This window comes from Panulirus ornatus, chromosome 4 (assembly GCF_036320965.1).
Source record: "Panulirus ornatus isolate Po-2019 chromosome 4, ASM3632096v1, whole genome shotgun sequence".
Classification (NCBI taxonomy): domain Eukaryota; kingdom Metazoa; phylum Arthropoda; class Malacostraca; order Decapoda; family Palinuridae; genus Panulirus; species Panulirus ornatus.
Genome location: NC_092227.1, coordinates 17,666,528 through 17,687,431, shown reverse-complemented (window position 1 = coordinate 17,687,431; position 20,904 = coordinate 17,666,528). Strand labels below are relative to the sequence as shown.

Sequence of the window (20,904 nt, the reverse complement as noted above, 5' to 3'; positions counted from 1 at the left end):
TCCTTAAAAGGAAATAAAACACGAATGATTTTCGATATATGTGGGTCTGGGCTGCACCTGTTAACAAAAGACGTGTATAGGACACGTACCCCGACCTCCATACAAGTATGTGAAGGACAGATGGTTTGACCCCAGCACTCATTTTCACGTTCAAAGTTAACTGTTCTCTGGTAGGGATATCTCGAAATGTGAGGCATAAGAAACTGGAGGTGAAATGGTATGTCTTCGCCTGACTTCCTAGCTGTATTGAGGTCTCGTTAAAGTTCATCGTGTGACAGAGAATACTGTGTTTGTATTTTCCATATGGTTCTATCGATCTTTTACTGTTATGATATAAAACACTAAACTCGTATAACTTTTTATGAATTAAGTCTGGCAAAAGAATTTCATACACGATATAATGTGTCTTAATGCAAAATATGTCACTCTGCCCTTTCGAATCTCTCTGAGGCACCGAGTTCCTTACAGCATATGTGATATTAAATGTTCCACTGGCGCGCTATGATGAGCCTGCTTCTTAGAGCGAGTTCTTCGTTTGATATATTTTCGGATGTCAGAATACCCGTCATCCAGTGAGGTTAATCACACTTCAGCTTGATATGTATTATCATGTGTAGTCAGCAAAGGAAATCGATTTCAGCTGGAACACGTGCTAGCTTCATCAAGATCGTGCACACGTTCAGCGAAACGCGTCTCTCTGCGGGAACTCAACGGGCACGTAATGTACTTCCGTTTTGGCCACAACGTGGATCTGTATCTGCAGGAAATATAGACCCCAAGCAGGCTCAAGATGTGCGAAAACCTTAACATTTACTGTTCGTATTATTTTCTCCCATGCCATATACACACATGACTAGTCCAGGAAAGTTACAGATTTTCGCTGAGGGAATGATATAGGCAGGAGATGGTTTGGGCTCCGGTGGCCAGGATGAAACAAGGGAACTGCTGCATGATAACGTGATGCTCACTTGTCACGATCTCGCTAAAGTCAGTTTATTTTCTGTTGCAGTAAAGAAGTAGCTTGTACAGTGTGACTTCCCAAAGTTGATGTAATTACCGGTTTAAACAATGGTGACAAGACCTCATCATTTACTGGTGATAGATGCAGCGTCTGAGTAAGGTTCTTAGCCATGTCACCAGATGTATATCATCGTGTAATAGGATCCAGCAATGCTTCAATGTCGTGCTTTGATTAACTGACCACAGTGAAGTGTCAGATGGAAGACTAAGGCTGATACATCATGTTGTGGGGGCATTAACGTCTATTAAGGATAGGTAGGAATTCATGTATACAAACTGAAGGATATGATCATATCTGCAAACGTTTGTGTCCCTCATTACAACTGGGAAGAATAACTTCACCGTCATTAATATTTTATAACCATCTTTGTCATCAATATAAACATCTCCCTCAGTTGTGTATCTGATTACCTCATTATCCCCTCTCCCTCCTGCTCGATATATCAGCAACGCCTTGTGTGTTCTCTGCTACATCCCTAGAGAAGAAAAAAAATGGACCCACTAATATAGTATGGTTACTGCAAGCAGCTGGCGTGAACGGAGTGATCTAACAAGACACCGTGTCTGGTCGTACCTTCTCGTTAGCTTACACCTTCCAGACAGCCCTGTCACTAGACTGGGCGTTTAGTGTATCACTCCGTCACCTTAAGTCCCACCAACTAGCACTGACACATTAGCGTACACTCTTGCAATACCCGGCACTCACTCTTAAGAGAAACGAATTTTTGCGACGAGTGATATAATCAGTGGAGTCGACAGGATTAGCTGAGAGCCGATGGAGACGGCAGGATTGTGTGTGTGTGTGTGTGTGTGTATATATATATATATATATATATATATATATATATATATATATATATATATATATATATATATCTTACCCTTACGTTACTTACTCGATCAAACCGCCTCACACCACACATTGTCCTCAAACATCTCATTTCCAGCACATCCACCCTCCTGCGCACAACTCTATCCATAGCCCACGCCTCGCAACCATACAAAATTGTTGGAACCACTATTCCTTCAAACATACCCATTTTTGCTTTCCGAGATAATGTTCTCGAATTCCACACATTCTTCAAGGCTCCCAGGATTTTCGCCCCCTCCCCCACCCTATGATCCACTTCCGCTTCCATGGTTCCATCCGCTGCCAGATCCACTCCCAGATATCTAAAACACTTTACTTCCTTCAGTTTTTCTCCATTCAAACTTACCTCCCAACTGACTTGACCCTCAACCCTACTGTACCTAATAACCTTGCTGTTATTCACATTTACTCTTAACTTTCTTCTTTCACACACTTTACCAAACTCAGTCACCAGCTTCTGCAGTTTCTCACATGAATCAGCCACCAGCGCTGTATCATCAGCGAACAACAACTGACTCACTTCCCAAGCTCTCTCATCCACAACAGACTTCATACTTGCCCCTCTTTCCAAAACTCTTGCATTCACCTCCCTAACAACCCCATCCATAAACAAATTAAACAACCATGGAGACATCACACACCCCTGCCGCAAACCTACATTCACTGAGAAGCAATCACTATATATATACATATATACATATATATATATATATATATATATATATATATATATATATATATATATATATATATATATATATATATATATATACACACATACATATATATACCACATCGTTCCAATTCACTCTATTCCTTGCACGCCTTTCACCCCCCTGCATGCTCAGGCCCCGATCACTCAAAATCTTTTTCACTCCACTTTCCACCTTCAATTTGGTCTCCCACTTCTCTTCGTTCCCTCCACCTCTGACACATATATCCTCTTTGTCAATCTTTCCTCACTCATTCTCTCCATGTGAACAAACCATTTCAAAACACCCTCTCCTGCTCTCTCAACCACACTCTTTTTATTACCACACAACTCTCTTACCCCTTCATTACTTACTCGATCAAACCACCTCTCACCACATATTGTCCTCAAACATCTCATTTCCAGCACATCCACTCTCCTCCGCAAAACTCTATCTATAGCCCATGCCTCTCAACCATATGACATTGTTGGAGCCACTATTCCTTCAAACATACCCATTTTTGCTTTCCAAAATAACGTTCTCGACTTCCACACATTTTTCAGTGCTCCCAGAACTTTTGCCCCCCTCCCCCACCCTATGATTCACTTCCACTTCCATGGTTCCATCCGCTACCAAATCCAAAATCCACTCCCAGATATCTAAAACACTTCACTTCCTCCAGTTGAGAGAGCAGAAGAGGGTGTTTTGAAATGGTTTGGGCACATGGAGAGAATGAGTGAGGAAAGATTGACCAAGAGGATATATGTGTCGGAGGTGGAGGGAACGAGGAGAAGTGGGAGACCAGATTGGAGGTGGAAAGATGGAGTGAAAAAGATTTTGTGTGATCGGGGCCTGAACATGCAGGAGGGTGAAAGGAGGGCAAGGAATAGAGTGAATTGGATCGATGTGGTATACCGGGGTTGACGTGCTGTCAGTGAATTGAATCAGGGCATGTGAAGCGTCTGGGGTAAACCATGGAAAGCTGTGTAGGTATGTATATTTGCGTGTGTGGACGTGTATGTATATACATGTGTATGGGGGTGGGTTGGGCCATTTCTTTCGTCTGTTTCCTTGCGCTACCTCGCAAACGCGGGAGACAGCGACAAAGCAAAAAAAAAAAAAAAAAAAAAAAATATATATATATATATATATATATATATATATATATATATATATATATATATATTGGCATTGTGTAATAGCTGATGTATATCTCAACCTGTCTGCATATTCCTACTGTGCTGAGCGCTACCCTTCCCTCACCTTTTCTTTTTACGTGGTCCTGCAGTTCCCTTTAGAAGGACCTCCCCTATTTCCCCAGAACCAAGTGGGGTTATCCTCCACAGCAAGTTATGGTTCTCTCCCTCAAACACATCCTACTCTTTCCCTTGACTACTGCATCTACTCATCTTCAACCAAGTCTCGTTATTCTTATCATGTCTCGTTCTCTTCTTGGAAGACCTCTTCTCTCGATCAGATCTCGCACCTCTCCTCTGCCTAGCCTTCTATCCTTTCGTTAGCAGTCGGATTCTATACTGTTAATAGGCAGTTTTTCTTCCTATGTAGTCTCGGATGCTGAAACTATTCAGGGCCGGAGTGTCATATATCGAGTTGGTCTTGATTACTTTATTTGTGATCATTAACGTACACGAGTTTATCTTTAGGTTCAGACTCACTGCCCAGCACGAGGGGGGAAGTTCACGTGAATTTTATATAGAGTTCATGGAAGACAGCGTTCGAGATGTAAAAACTTTTGAACAGCGAAGGCTGTCTCTCAGGCCCACGGCATAATCCCGCGTCATGTCACAGTTTTGAAAAGGCATGTTCATTCAGTTGAAAAACCAATTGAATATGTTATATATGGTCTTGTTTACGGTCGTTAATGTGGCTAGTTCAGGGTTAGTTGCTGTTAATTTGGCTTAGCTTTGATATAGTTGATTAGATTTGGTTAGGTGTCCTTTTTATTTCGGAGACTTGATTGTAGGAAATAACACATTTTTGTTGTTATGACACAGGAGAGTCTACCATGTCTCCTACCAGCCACAAGGTGACGGAAGTTTGATACAGATCCTCACAAATGTGTCTGTTGGTCTGCTCGTCCACCCTCCTCCCATCTCGTAGCCACTGCACACTAGGTAAGAACGAATCTGCAGAGCAAATACCCGCAGATACTCCACCAACAACAGCTTCTCTCGGACTGCACACGCCCGACGTGCACCTGCACACACTTTGCCCTCAGTGTCCCTCGTTCATTATACGATCTATATAAATCCGCAACTAATTTCATGGCCATTGCTCTGAGATTTGATTGGATGGTCATTCTTTTTTATTTTTTTTTTTTTTTTTTTTTTGTCGCTGTCTCCCGCGTTTGCGAGGTAGCGCAAGGAAACAGACGAAAGAAATGGCCCAACCCCCCCCCCCCCATACACATGTACATACACACGTCCACACACGCAAATATACATACCTACACAGCTTTCCATGGTTTACCCCAGACGCTTCACATGCCTTGATTCACTCCACTGACAGCACGTCAACCCCTGTATACCACATCGCTCCAATTCACTCTATTCCTTGCCCTCCTTACACCCTCCTGCATGTTCAGGCCCCGATCACACAAAATCTTTTTCACTCCATCTTTCCACCTCCAATTTGGTCTCCCTCTTCTCCTCGTTCCCTCCACCTCCGACACATATATCCTCTTGGTCAATCTTTCCTCACTCATTCTCTCCATGTGACCAAACCATTTCAAAACACCCTCTTCTGCTCTCTCAACCACGCTCTTTTTATTTCCACACATCTCTCTTACCCTTACGTTACTTACTCGATCAAACCACCTCACACCACACATTGTCCTCAAACATCTCATTTCCAGCACATCCATCCTCCTGCGCACAACTCTATCCATAGCCCACGCCTCGCAACCATACAACATTGTTGGAACCACTATTCCTTCAAACATACCCATTTTTGCTTTCCGAGATACTGTTCTCGACTTCCACACATTTTTCAAGGCTCCCAAAATTTTCGCCCCCTCCCCCACCCTATGATCCACTTCCGCTTCCATGGTTCCATCCGCTGACAGATCCACTCCCAGATATCTAAAACACTTCACTTCCTCCAGTTTTTCTCCATTCAAACTCACCTCCCAATTGACTTGACCCTCAACCCTACTGTACCTAATAACCTTGCTCTTATTCACATTTACTCTTAACTTTCTTCTTCCACACACTTTACCAAACTCAGTCACCAGCTTCTGCAGTTTCTCACATGAATCAGCCACCAGCGCTGTATCATCAGCGAACAACAACTGACTCACTTCCCAAGCTCTCTCATCCCCAACAGACTTCATACACTTCACTAAACCCAGACAATATCCTGGGTAGTTCTCAGCCCATCACCTATACACTGAGTGCTGTGCATGAAGAACAACACACACACACACACACACACACACACACACACACACACACACACACACACACACACACACGCGGGCCTCCATTGTGTAGTGGTCGCGTTCTTAGGTATTGTCTAACGTGCCTGGCCAATGTGTACATCTTAACATGCCTTACATTTGACTTAAGGTGTTATCGTACTAGAAGGTAACATTAAAAGCACCGTTTCTTTTTTAGTACATGTCTTACATAAGCTAAATTAGGAGAATAGGACAACACCAAACATTTAGACTTATCATCCTTTTCCACATTTTCGTAACTAGATGCATGATATGTCTTCCTGGCTTTCCAGTAAGCCATATTCACAAACCCCATAGGATAAGATAACTGCCTATAGGTACGTCTTATGTGACACTCGTCAACCAGACTTGTGGGATCACAGATCCGTAATCCACATGAAAACATTGACATAACTACACACATTTTTACAGAAGGATCATGAACTGAGAAGTGATATAGCTCAGCGATGGTAGGCTTACCGTAGATCTTGAAGGGTAAATGATTGATCAGATTTCTCTCCTCTCTCTCTCTCTCTCTCTCTCTCTCTCTCTCTCTATATATATATATATATATATATATATATATATATATATATATATATATATATATATAAGATATTGCTTTGAAGAATGTATGTGAGAAATACTTAGAAAAACAAATGGGTTTGTATGTAGCATTTATGGATCTGGAGAAGGCATATGATAGAGTTGATATAGATGCTATGTGGATGGTATTAAGAATATATGGTGTGGGAGGCAAGTTGTTAGAAGCAGTGAAAAGTTTTTATCGAGGATGTAAGGCATGTGTACGTGTAGGAAGAGAGGAAAGTGATTGGTTCTCAGTGAATGTAGGTTTGCGGCAGGGGTGTGTGATGTCTCCATGGTTGTTTAATTTGTTTATGGATGGGGTTCTTAGGGAAGTGAATGCAAGGGTTTTGGAAAGAGGGGCAAGTATGCAGTCTGCTGTGGATGAGAGAGCTTGGGAAGTGAGTCAGTTGTTATTCGCTGATGATACAGCGCTGGTGGCTGATTCATGTGATAAACTGCAGAAGCTGGTGACTGAGTTTGGTAAAGTGTGTGAAAGAAGAAAGTTGAGAGTAAATGTGAATAAGAGCAAGGTTATTAGGTACAGTAGGGTTGAGGGTCAACTCAACTGGGAGGTAAGTTTGAATCGAGAAAAACTGGAGGAAGTGAAGTGTTTTAGATATCTGAGAGTGGATTGGAAGCGGAAGTGAATCATAGGGTGGGGGAGGGGGCGAAAATCCTGGGAGCCTTGAAGAATGTGTGGAAGTCGAGAACATTATCTCGGAAAGCAAAAATGGCTATGTTTGAAGGAATAGTCGTTCCAACAATGTTGTATGGCTACGAGGCGTGGGCTATGGATAGAGTTGTGCGCAGGAGGGTGGATGTGCTGGAAATGAGATGTTTGAGGACAATATGTGGTGTGAGGTGGTTTGATCGAATGAGTAATGATAGGGTAAGAGAGATGTGTGGTAATAAAAAGAGTGTGGTTGAGAGAGCAGAAGAGGGTGTTTTGAAATGGTTTGGTCACATGGAGAGAATGAGTGAGGAAAGATTGACCAAGAGGTTATATATGTCAGAGGTGGAGGGAACGAGGAGAAGTGGAAGACCAAATTGGAGGTGAAAAGATGGAGTGAAAAAAGATTTTGAGTGATCGGGGCCTGAACATGCAGGAGGGTGAAAGGCGTGCAAGGTATAGAGTGAATTGGAACGAAGTGGTATACCGGGTCGACGTGCTGTCAATGGATTGAACCTGGGCATGTGAAGCGTTTGGGGTAAACCATGGAAAGTTCTGTGGGGCCTGGATGTGGAAAGGAAGCTGTGGTTTCGGTTCACTATTACATGACAGCTAGAGACTGAGTGTTAACGAATGGTGCCTTTGTTGTCTTCCTAGCGCTACCTCGCGTACATGAGAGGGGAGAGGGTTGTTATTTCATGTGTGGCAGGGTGGCGATGGGAATGAACAGAGGCAGACAGTATGAATTATGTACATGTGTACATATGTATATGTCTGTGTGTGTATATATATGTACACGTTGAGATGTATAGGTATGTATATTTGCGTGTGTGGACGTGTATGTATATACATGTGTATGTTGGTGGGTTGGGCCATTCTTTCGTCTGTTTCCTTGCGCTACCTCGCTAACGCGGGAGACAGCGACAAATCAAAATAAATAAATGAATATATATATATATATATATATATATATATATATATATATATATATATATATGAGTGGATGTTGTCTTCGTCTGTTCCCTGGCACTACCTCGCTAACACTAAAAACGGCGATCAAGTATTTGTATGTAGCATTTATGGATCTGGAGAGGGCATATGATAGAGTTGATAGAGATGCTCTGTGGAAGGTATTAAGAATATATGGTGTGGGAGGCAAGTTGTTAGAAGCAGTGAAAAGTTTTTATCGAGGATGTAAGGCATGTGTACGTGTAGGAAGAGAGGAAAGTGATTGGTTCTCAGTGAATGTAGGTTTGCGGCAGGGGTGTGTGATGTCTCCATGGTTGTTTAATTTGTTTATGGATGGGGTTGTAAGGGAGGTAAATGCAAGAGTCCTGGAAAGAGGGGCAAGTATGAAGTCTGTTGGGGATGAGAGAGCTTGGGAAGTGAGTCAGTTGTTGTTCGCTGATGATACAGCGCTGGTGGCTGATTCATGTGAGAAACTGCAGAAGCTGGTGACTGAGTTTGGTAAAGTGTGTGGAAGAAGAAAGTTGAGAGTAAATGTGAATAAGAGCAAGGTTATTAGGTACAGTAGGGGTGAGGGTCAAGTCAATTGGGAGGTGAGTTTGAATGGAGAAAAACTGGAGGAAGTGAAGTGTTTTAGATATCTGGGAGTGGATCTGTCAGCGGATGGAACCATGGAAGCGGAAGTGGATCATAGGGTGGGGGAGGGGGCGAAAATTTTGGGAGCCTTGAAAAATGTGTGGAAGTCGAGAACACTATCTCGGAAAGCAAAAATGGGTATGTTTGAGGGAATAGTGGTTCCAACAATGTTGTATGGTTGCGAGGCGTGGGCTATGGATAGAGATGTGCGCAGGAGGATGGATGTGCTGGAAATGAGATGTTTGAGGACAATGTGTGGTGTGAGGTGGTTTGATCGAGTAAGTAACGTAAGGGTAAGAGAGATGTGTGGAAATAAAAAGAGCGTGGTTGAGAGAGCAGAAGAGGGTGTTTTGAAATGGTTTGGGCACATGGAGAGAATGAGTGAGGAGAGATTGACCAAGAGGATATATGTGTCGGAGGTGGAGGGAACGAGGAGAAGAGGGAGACCAAATTGGAGGTGGAAAGATGGAGTGAAAAAGATTTTGTGTGATCGGGGCCTGAACATGCAGGAGGGTGAAAGGAGGGCAAGAAATAGAGTGAATTGGAGTCATGTGGTATACAGGGGTTGACGTGCTGTCAGTGGATTGAAGCAAGGCATGTGAAGCGTCTGGGGTAAACCATGGAAAGCTGTGTAGGTATGTATATTTGCGTGTGTGGACGTGTGTATGTACATGTGTATGGGGGGGGGGGGGGTTGGGCCATTTCTTTCGTCTGTTTCCTTGCGCTACCTCGCAAACGCGGGAGACAGCGACAAAGTATAAAAAAAAAAAAAAAAAAAAAAAAATATATATATATATATATATATATATATATATATATATATATATATATATATATGTAGATCGATAGATAGTGGTAGCGCTAAGTGTTATGGCCTGTATAATGCACCAAAACCACATCGCTCGAATTCGCTGCATCCTTTGCACGCCTTACCCTCCTCCTTGGTCTCCCGCTCTTTTTTTCTTCTTCCCTCTACTTCCTTCAGTGAAATCCTCTCAGTCGTCGTCTCCGTGTTCCTCCTCTCCATATGTCCAAACCTTTTCAGGGCACCAATCAGCCCTCTTATACAAGCTCCGCTTTCTACTCGCACCTCTCTCCTTTACTCTGTCATGTTTATTGAAACGACTTTCATACCACATCTTGTCCTCACACTTTCCAGTTCCAGCGCGCCCAGCTTCTTTACATATTTGTCTAATATCCACACCTCGCACCAACGGGACCACTTTACCATTAAACATGCCCATCTCTGCCCATAAAGGCTGTCATCTCTTTTACCACACATTCTTCAATGCGCCTAAGACCTCTGCCCCATCACCTACACCATGGCTCACTTCAGCTCCTATAGTTCCGTTCGCTGCCATAGCCATTCCCAGTTATCTAAAACACTCCACTTCCTCTAAGATCTCGCCATTCAAAATCACACTCCACGTAACCTGTCTCTCTTTACTGATAAATCTAATAACATTGTTTTTATTCACATTTACCCTTAACTTTCTCCTTTCACACGCTTCCCCAACTCAGACATGAGAACAATACATGACTTCCAGGAATACATTGTGAAGGTTAAGGTCACCCTCGTCCTTTTGTAAACAAAACAAACAAGTAGTATTTAGTGAGGTTTTTTCTCGTTCGTCGGTCAGCGTGCAGCAGACAACAAAGTGAAGGAGAGAGTGAGGTGGGAAAAGGACATGAAGGAAGAATGGATTATGAAGAAATGATGAAGACGAAATGGACTGAAGGGAAAGCTGTAGGGAGGCCATGACGTATAGAAGGAAAGGAAAAATGAACTCTGCTAAAATTGGGAGGGCGGGGAATGAGGTAGGAAGAGGCAGAGGTTGTAGGCCTGAACGACGGGCGGGGAGTGAGGTAGGAGGGTGCAGAGGTAGCAGGTAGGCCTGAGCGAAGGGCGGGGAAAAGTAGGCTGGTTGGTGTTAGGCCTTGCGTCCTTGGCCATTTCCTGGAGGAGGGTAACCTGTGTGTATGTGGCCCGCCTAACCCCGAAGCCCATTCACACTTCCTCGTCCAGCAAGTTTTTCGTTTCACTTCTTACTTTTGGTCCGCGTGTATCGTATAAAGTTTTCTTTGTTGGGTGAGACGGCACGGGCGACTGAGGCCCTCATCAAGGCCATATTATTAACATTATATATATATATATATATATATATATATATATATATATATATATATATATATATATATATATATATATATATATATATGTATATATATATATATATATATATATATATATATATAGACCAGATACCCATTTTATCCACCAATCCCAAGGGATGGGTGAACAACCGGATTGACTGTGGACCAACTGCTGTAACTAGGATATCAGCCTATGCGGACTCGACCCTGGGCGGTCCGTGAATGCGTCACGGTCAGGAAGGCTAACCGCTACACCACGGACGTCCAGTGTAGATATCATGCGAACGTTTCCAGCCATGTATTAACTCAGGCAGCTTTGCATACTTGTTCCGAGTCTAATCAATGGATGATCTTCACATGGTGTCCTGTGATGTGTGGCTCCTCTGAAGCATTTACAAACTGCTATGGCTGTTGAGGGTCTGTGGTCATGGCTTGTGAGGGTCTGTGGTCGGTGTGGGATACCACAAACAGATAATGACGTTGCCTGAGACCAGCATGTGTTGAGGGCTCACGGGAGGCCGGCAAGCAGGCTTGCCAAGCGACGCAGCGACCACGAGCGGCTACGTAACACTCGACACCCAGGGGCTGCCTCTGTTGACGTAATGCTCGACACCCAGCGGCCGCCTCTGTTGACGTAATGCTCGACACCCAGCGGCCGCCTCTGTTGACGTAATGCTCGACACCCAGCGGCCGCCTCTGTTGACGTAATGCTCGACACCCAGCGGCCGCCTCTGTTGACGTAATGCTCGACACCCAGCGGCCGCCTCTGTTGACGTAATGCTCTACACCCAACGGCCACCTCTGTTGACGCAATGTTCGACATACAGCGGCTGCCTGTGTTGACGTAATGCTCGACACCCAGCGGCCGTCTCTGTTGACGTAATGCTCGACACACAACTGTCGTTTCTGTTGAAGCAATGGTCGACAACAATCGCCTCTCTTGATGCAGTCCTCGACACACAACACCTCTGTGATGTTCGACACCCACTACCTCTGTTGACGTAATGCTCGACATCCACTATATATTTCTTTCCCTGGGAAGGAGTGTCTGAGGTTGTAACCATAAGGTGACCATATTCCAGTGGACACTACTACTACTCGTAAAAATCTCAATTTCCTTCATAAATATGAATGGTAATTTCTCTAACGTAAGGTGACCGATTACGAAAATGTTTCAGAAGAGATTTTGTAATGGTTGCTGATATGAATGTTGCACAAGACATACTGGAGACAAAATAATGGTCATACTGTACGGATAAACATGGAGTCGTCAGCTGCACCATCAGAACACGATATGTAACGAACTGGCATACTACTTTCACCTGGTTTGTGATGTTTCTTTATATATATATATATATATATATATATATATATATATATATATATATATATATATATATATATATATATGTATATATATATATGTGTGTGTGTGTGTGTGTGTTTGTGTGTGTAGATAAACAAATATATGGATACTTCAGAACTCTTCAGAACTCTATGAGACATCTTTATAAAATGTTACACAATGATGTTATAGGTTGCCTCTGAAGAAGGTTTGTGTGCAGTTGAGGATAGTCACATCTTCAGAGCTATATTCCGTGGACAAGTTGACCCCCACGCTCTCCTGTACAATTTTCTTTATGTAACTGTGTACATGTTTCCCACACCGTTGGAGGGAGACCCAGACACCACCCATGTGATTTGTCTGCTCGTCTTATATTCGTCAGGTTTTGTGACATATCGTCAGACTCTCTCAATCTAAACGCTATGTGAACTTGAAAAGCTTTGTACATGTATTTATTAGAGTTAGAGATGTATTACTCATGCATCAGTAACCTCTTTAGATTGTTGGATCAGCAAGTGAATCTACGCGTAATGACACAGGTTTGTAAATGTTTTATAACATTATATAAGGATTAGCCGACCCTAGTGATGGTAGGTTACCTTCATCATACTCGTGTAACTATCAACTGATGTCTCGGTCATATATCATACTGGTATGTCTGGTGTGGATTTCTCGAATCACTGAGTCGGATCATCTGTATCTTGAATATTTTTTAAGCTGTGTTTGAGAAAATCTGTATATTTCACAAGTTTCAATTTTGTTACCTTCTCGTTCCATAGAACGGGTTGGTAGTTAGAACTTAGTTCATGATGAGTGATTATAGATGGATAACTCACACGAAACACAGACTGAGTGAGGACTGTACAGCCATGGATGCGTCTGACGCATGTATGTTGTTCTTGACAAAAACAGACTAACCTAACCAGAGTTTTGCACCTCATATAATGAGGACAGTGTCATGAGGGATGATGAGAGTAGCAGGATATTAACATAATGTTTCTCGTGACAGTGGTGTATATGTGGACGCTCCTGTTAACGGCTTCATGGCGGTTCGGAAAGGCGGAGGCGATGGCCAACCCACTGCTGGGGCCTGACGTCATGAGCTTCGGGTCGCTCCCGCCTGTCACGCTGTGGCACACCGCCTCCATCCCCGTGGTGCCCGCCGCTCCCGTCCAGTCAGGCCTACCTGCACCCCAGGGAACAGACTTCGACGGCCCCAATCCAGGCCTGAACGCCAACATTATCCGTAAGCTATCTTGAAGTATCTCTCTCTCTCTCTCTCTCTCTCTCTCTCTCTCTCTCTCTCTCTCTCTCTCTCTCTCTCTCTCTCTCTCTCTCTCGCTATGTATATATATATATATATATATATATATATATATATATATATATATATATATATATATATAAATATATATATATATATATATATATATATATATATGACAGATACTTAGAAAAACATATGGATTTGTATGTAGCATTTATGGATCTGGAAAACGCATATGATAGGGTTTGATAGGGTTGGTAGAGATGCTTTGTGGAAGGTATTAAGAGTATATGGTGTGGGAGTTAAGTTGCTTGAAGCAGTGAAAAGTTTTTGCCAATAATGTAAGTCATGTGTACGAGTAGGAAGAGAGGAGATTGATTGCTCACCAGTGAATGTCGGTTTGCGTTAGGGGTCTGTGATGTCATCATGGTTGTTTAATTTGTTTATGGATGGGTGGTTAGGGAGGTGAATACAAGAGTCTTGGAGAGAGGGGCAAGTATGCAGTCTGTTTTGGATGAGAGGGCTTGGGAAGCGAGTCAGTTGTTGTTCGCTGATGATACAGCGCTGGTGGCTGATTCGGGTGAGAAACTGCAGAGGTTGGTGACTGAGTTTGGTAACGTGTGTGAAAGGAGAAATTTGAGAGTAAATGAGAATAAGAGCAAGGCTATTAGGTTTAGTAGGGTTGAGGGTCAAGTCAATTGGGAGGTAAATTTGAATGGAGAAAAACTGGAAGAAGTGAAGTGTTTTAGATATCTAGGAGTGGATTTGGCAGCGGATGGAACCATAGAACCGGAAGTGAATCATAGGGTAGGGGAGGGGGCGAAGGTTCTGAGGGCATTGAAGAATGTTTGGAAGGCGAGAACTTTATCTCGAAGAGCAAGAATGGTTATGTTTGAAGGAATAGTGGTTCCAACAATGTTATATGATTGCGAGGCATGGGCTATAGATAGGGTTGTACGGAGGAGGGTGGATGTGTTGGAAATGAAATGTTTGAGGACAATATGTGGTGTGAGGTGGTTTGATCGAGTAAGTAATTAAAGGGTTAGAGGGATGTGAGGTAATGAAAAGAGTGTGGTTGAGAGAGCAGAAGAGGGTGTGTTGAAATGGTTAAGACACATGGAGAGAATGAGTAAGGAACAATTGAAGCGGTAGACCAAATTGGAGGTGGAAGGATGGAATGAAAAAGATTTTGAGCGATCGGGGCCTGAACATACGGGAGGGTGAAAGGCGTGGAAGGAATAGATTGAAGTGTAAGATGTGATATACCGGGGTCGACGTGCTGTCAGTGGACTGAACCAGGGCATGTGAAGCGTCCTGGGTAAACCATTGGAAGTTTTGTGGGGCCTGGATGTGGAAAGGGAGCTGTGGTTTCAGTGCATTACACATGATAACTAGAGACTGAGTGTGAGCAAATGTGGCCTTTTTATCCTTTACTGGCGCTACCTCGCTGAAGGGGAGGGGGGTTGCTGTTGCCTGTGTGGCGGACTAGCGACGGAATGGATGAAGGCAGCGAGTATGAATGTATAGATATGTATAAATGTATGTTTCTGTGTATGTATATGTATGTATATGTTGAAATGTATGTGTATGTATATGTGCGTGGATGGGCATATATATATATATATATATATATATATATATATATATATATATATATATATATATATATATATATATATATTCATTTATTTATTTTGCTTTGTCGCTGTCTCCCGCGCCTGCAAGGTAGCGCAAGGAAACAGACGAAAGAAATGGCCCAACCTACCCCCACACACATGCACACACACACACGTCCACACTCGCAAACATACACACCCACACATCCCAACGTACACACATATATACACACACAGACACACACATATACACACATGCACACAATTCACACTGTATGCCCCTACTCACCCCCATCACCACCCCGCCACACACGGAATAACATCCCCCTCCCCCCCTCATGTGCGCGAGGCAGCGCCAGGAAAAGACAACAAAGGCCCCATTCGCTCACACTCAGTCTCCAGCTGTCATGCAATAATGCCCGAAACAACAGCTCCCTTTCCACATCCAGGCCCCACAGAACTTTCCATGATTTACCCCAGACGCTTCACATGTCCTGATTCAATCCACTGACAGCACGTCGAACCCCGGTATACCACATCGATCCAATTCACTCTATTCCTTGCCCTCCTTTCACCCTCCTGCATGTTCAGGCCCCGATCACACAAAATCTTTTTCACTCCATCTTTCCACCTCCAATTTGGTCTCCCTCTTCTCCTTGTTCCCTCCACCTCCGACACATATATCCTCTTGGTCAATCTTTCCTCACTCATCCTCTCCATGTGCCCAAACCACTTCAAAACACCCTCTTCTGCTCTCTCAACCACGCTCTTTCTATTTCCACACATCTCTCTTACCCTTACGTTACTCACTCGATCAAACCACCTCACACCACACATTGTCCTCAAACATCTCATTTCCAGCACATCCATCCTCCTGCGCACAACTCTATCCATAGCCCACGCCTCGCAACCATACAACATTGTTGGAACCACTATTCCTTCAAACATACCCATTTTTGCTTTCCGAGATAATGTTCTCGACTTCCACACATTCTTCAAGGCCCCCAGGATTTTCGCCCCCTCCCCCACCCTATGATCCACTTCCGCTTCCATGGTTCCATCCGCTGCCAGATCCACTCCCAGATATCTAAAACACTTCACTTCCTCCAGTTTTTCTCCATTCAAACTCACCTCCCAATTGACTTGACCCTCAACCCTACTGTACCTAATAACCTTGCTCTTATTCACATTTACTCTTAACTTTCTTCTTCCACACACTTTACCAAACTCAGTCACCAGCTTCTGCAGTTTCTCACATGAATCAGCCACCAGCGCTGTATCATCAGCGAACAACAACTGACTCACTTCCCAAGCTCTCTCATCCCCAACAGACTTCATACTTGCCCCTCTTTCCAAAACTCTTGCATTTACCTCCCTAACAACCCCATCCATAAACAAATTAAACAACCATGGAGACATCACACACCCCTGCCGCAAACCTACATTCACTGAGAACCAATCACTTTCCTCTCTTCCTACACGTACACATGCCTTACATCCTCGATAAAAACTTTTCACTGCTTCTAACAACTTTCCTCCCACACCATATATTCTTAATACCTTCCACAGAGCATCTCTATCAACTCTATCATATGCCTTCTCCAGATCCATAAATGCTACATACAAATCCATTTGCTTTTCTAAGTATTTCTCACATACATTCTTCAAAGCAAACACCTGATTCACACATCCTCTACCACTTCTGAAACCACACTGCTCTTCCCCAATCTGATGCTCTGTACATGCCTTCACCCTCTCAATCAATACCCTCCCATATAATTTACCAGGAATACTCAACAAACTTATACCTCTGTAATTTGAGCACTCACTCTTATCCCCTTTGCCTTTGTACAATGGCACTATGCACGCATTCCGCCAATCCTCAGGCACCTCACCATGAGTCATACATACATTAAATAACCTTACCAACCACTCAACAATACAGTCACCCCCTTTTTTAATAAATTCCACTGCAATACCATCCAAACCTGCTGCCTTGCCGGCTTTCATCTTCCGCAAAGCTTTCACTACCTCTTCTCTGTTTACCAAATCATTTTCCCTAACCCTCTCACTTTGCACACCACCTCGACCAAAACACCCTATATCTGCCACTCTATCATCAAACACATTCAACAAACCTTCAAAATACTCACTCCATCTCCTTCTCACATCACCACTACTTGTTATCACCTCCCCACTTGCGCCCTTCACCGAAGTTCCCATTTGCTCCCTTGTCTTACGCACTTTATTTACCTCCTTCCAGAACATCTTTTTATTCTCCCTAAAATTTAATGATACTCTCTCACCCCAACTCTCATTTGCCCTTTTTTTCACCTCTTGCACCTTTCTCTTGACCTCCTGTCTCTTTCTTTTATACATCTCCCACTCAATTGCATTTTTTCCCTGCAAAAATCGTCCAAATGCCTCTCTCTTCTCTTTCACTAATACTCTTACTTCTTCATCCCACCACTCACTACCCTTTCTAATCAACCCACCTCCCACTCTTCTCATGCCACAAGCATCTTTTGCGCAATCCATCACTGATTCCCTAAATACATCCCATTCCTCCCGCACTCCCCTTACTTCCATTGTTCTCACCTTTTTCCATTCTGTACTCAGTCTCTCCTGGTACTTCCTCACACAGGTCTCCTTCTCAAGCTCACTTACTCTCACCACCCTCTTCACCCCAACATTCACTCTTCTTTTCTGAAAACCCATACAAATCTTCACCTTAGCCTCCACAAGATAATGATCAGACATCCCTCCAGTTGCACCTCTCAGCACATTAACATCCAAAAGTCTCTCTGTCGCACGCCTGTCAATTAACACGTAATCCAATAAAGCTCTCTGGCCATCTCTCCTACTTACATAAGTATACTTATGTATATCTCGCTTTTTAAACCAGGTATTCCCAATCATCAGTCCTTTTTCAGCACATAAATCTACAAGCTCTTCACCATTTCCATTTGCAACACCGAACACCCCATGTATACCAATTATTCCCTCAACTGCCACATTACTCACCTTTGCATTCAAATCACCCATCACTATGACCCGGTCTCGTGCATCAAAACCACTAACACACTCATTCAGCTGCTCCCAAAACACTTGCCTCTCTTGATCTTTCTTCTCATGCCCAGGTGCATATGCACCAATAATCACCCACCTCTCTCCATCAACTTTCAGTTTTACCCATATTAATCGAGAATTTACTTTCTTAGTGTGTTTAGTGTTACAGTATATTGTTGTGTGTCTAGTGTTACAGTATACTGTTGTGTTTAGTGTTACAGTATACTGTTGGGTGTGTAGTGTTACACTATACTGTTGTATCTGTAGTGTTAAAGTATACTGTTGTGTGTTTAGTGTTAAGGTATACTATTGTGTGTGTAGTGTTACAGTATAGTATTGTGTTTGTAGTGTTACAGCATACTGTTGTGTGTATAGTGTTACAGTATACTGCTGTGTGTGTCCTGTTACAGTATGCTGTTGTGTGTTTAGTGTTACGGTATATTGTTGTGTGTGTAGTGATAAAGTATACTATTGCGTGTGTAGTGTTACAGTATACTGTTGTGTGTGTAGTGTTACAGTATACTGTTACATTTGTAGTGTTACAGTATACTGTTGTGTGTGTAGTGTTACAGTATACTGTTGTGTGTGTAGTATTACAGTATACTGTTGTGTGTGTTGTGTTACAGTATACTGTTGTGTCTGTAATGTTACAGTATACTGTTGTGTCTGTAATGTTACAGTATACTGTTGTGTCTGTAATGTTACAGTATACTGTTGTGTCTGTAATGTTGCAGTTTGTTGTGTATTGTGTTACAGTATCCTGATATGTGCTTGTGTGTCTATGTGGTGATTATTTGTAGTACAAGCATAAAGTTTTATCGCTCGTGTTGGCTCGTCTTTTAACCATATATATATATATATATATATATATATATATATATATATATATATATATATATATATATATATATATATATATATATATATTTTTTTTTTTTTTTTTCTTTTTTTTTTCATACTATTCGCCATTTCCCGCGATAGCGAGGTAGCGTTAAGAACAGAGGACTGGGCCTTTGAGGGAATACCCTCACCTGGCCCCCTTCTCTGTTCCTTCTTTTGGAAAATTAAAATAAAAAAATGAGAGGGGAGGATTTCCAGCCCCCCGCTCCCTTCCCTTTTAGTCGCCTTCTACGACATTTCTTTTTCTTTCAAACTATTCGCCATTTCCCGCGTTAGCGAGGTAGCGTTAAGAACAGAGGACTGGACCTTTAAGGGAATGTCCTCACCTGGCCCCCTTCTCTGTTCCTTCTTTTGGAAAATTAAAAAGAAATGAGAGGGGAGGATTTCCAGCCACCCGCTCCCTCCCCTTTTAGTCGCCTCCTACGACATGCAAGGAATAGATGGGAAGTATATATATATATATATATATATATATATATATATATATATATATATATATATATATATACATATATATATATATATATATATATATATATATATACATACATATATTTTTTTTTTTTTTGCTTTGTCGCTGTCTCCCGCGTTTGCGAGGTAGCGCAAGGAAACAGACGAAAGAAATGGCCCAACCCACCCCCATACACATGTATATACATACGTCCACACACGCAAATATACATACCTACACAGCTTTCCATGGTTTACCCCAGACGCTTCACATGCCCTGATTCAATCCATTGACAGCACGTCAACCCCGGTATACCACATCGATCCAATTCACTCTATTCCTTGCCCTCCTTTCACCCTCCTGCATGTTCAGGCCCCGATCACACAAAATCTTTTTCACTCCATCTTTCCACCTCCAATTTGGTCTCCCACTTCTCCTCGTTCCCTCCACCTCCGACACATATATCCTCTTGGTCAATCTTTCCTCACTCATTCTCTCCATGTGCCCAAAGCATTTCAAAACACCCTCTTCTGCTCTCTCAACCACGCTCTTTTTATTTCCACACATCTCTCTTACCCTTACGTTACTTGCTCGATCAAACCACCTCACACCACACATCGTCCTCAAACATCTCATTTCCAGCACATCCATCCTCCTGCGCACAACTCTATCCATAGCCCACGCCTCGCAACCATACAACATTGTTGGAACCACTGTTCCTTCAAACATACCCATTTTGGCTTTCCGAGATAATGTTCTCGACTTCCACACATTCTTCAAGGCTCCCAGGATTTTCGCCCACTCCCCCACCCTATGATCCGCTTCCACTTCCATGGTTCCATCCGCTGCCAGATCCACTCCCAGATATCTAAAACACTTTACTTCCTCCAGTTTTTCTCCATTCAAACTTACCTCCCAATTGACTTGACCCTCAACCCTACTGTACCTAATTACCTTGCTCTTATTCACATTTACTCTTAACTTTCTTCTTTCACACACTTTACCAAACTCAGTCACCAGCTTCTGCAGTTTCTCACATGAATCAGCCACCAGCGCTGTATCATCAGCGAACAACAACTGACTCACTTCCCAAGCTCTCTCATCCCCAACAGACTTCATACTTGCCCCTCTTTCCAAAACTCTTGCATTCACCTCCCTAACAACCCCATCCATAAACAAATTAAACAACCATGAAGACATCA

General features: G+C 42.9%; 1 protein-coding gene across 2 annotated transcripts in view; it reads left to right on the top strand.

The window, feature by feature from the left end:
* Positions 1 to 20,904, top strand: part of LOC139765897 (uncharacterized) — a 409,959-nt gene that overhangs the window by 321,360 nt on the left and 67,695 nt on the right. For both annotated transcript variants that reach the window (XM_071693837.1, XM_071693847.1), the window contains exon 2: positions 13,409 to 13,645. In XM_071693837.1, coding sequence (XP_071549938.1) covers positions 13,409 to 13,645 — 237 coding nt within the window. The remainder of the gene's footprint in view (positions 1 to 13,408; positions 13,646 to 20,904) is intronic.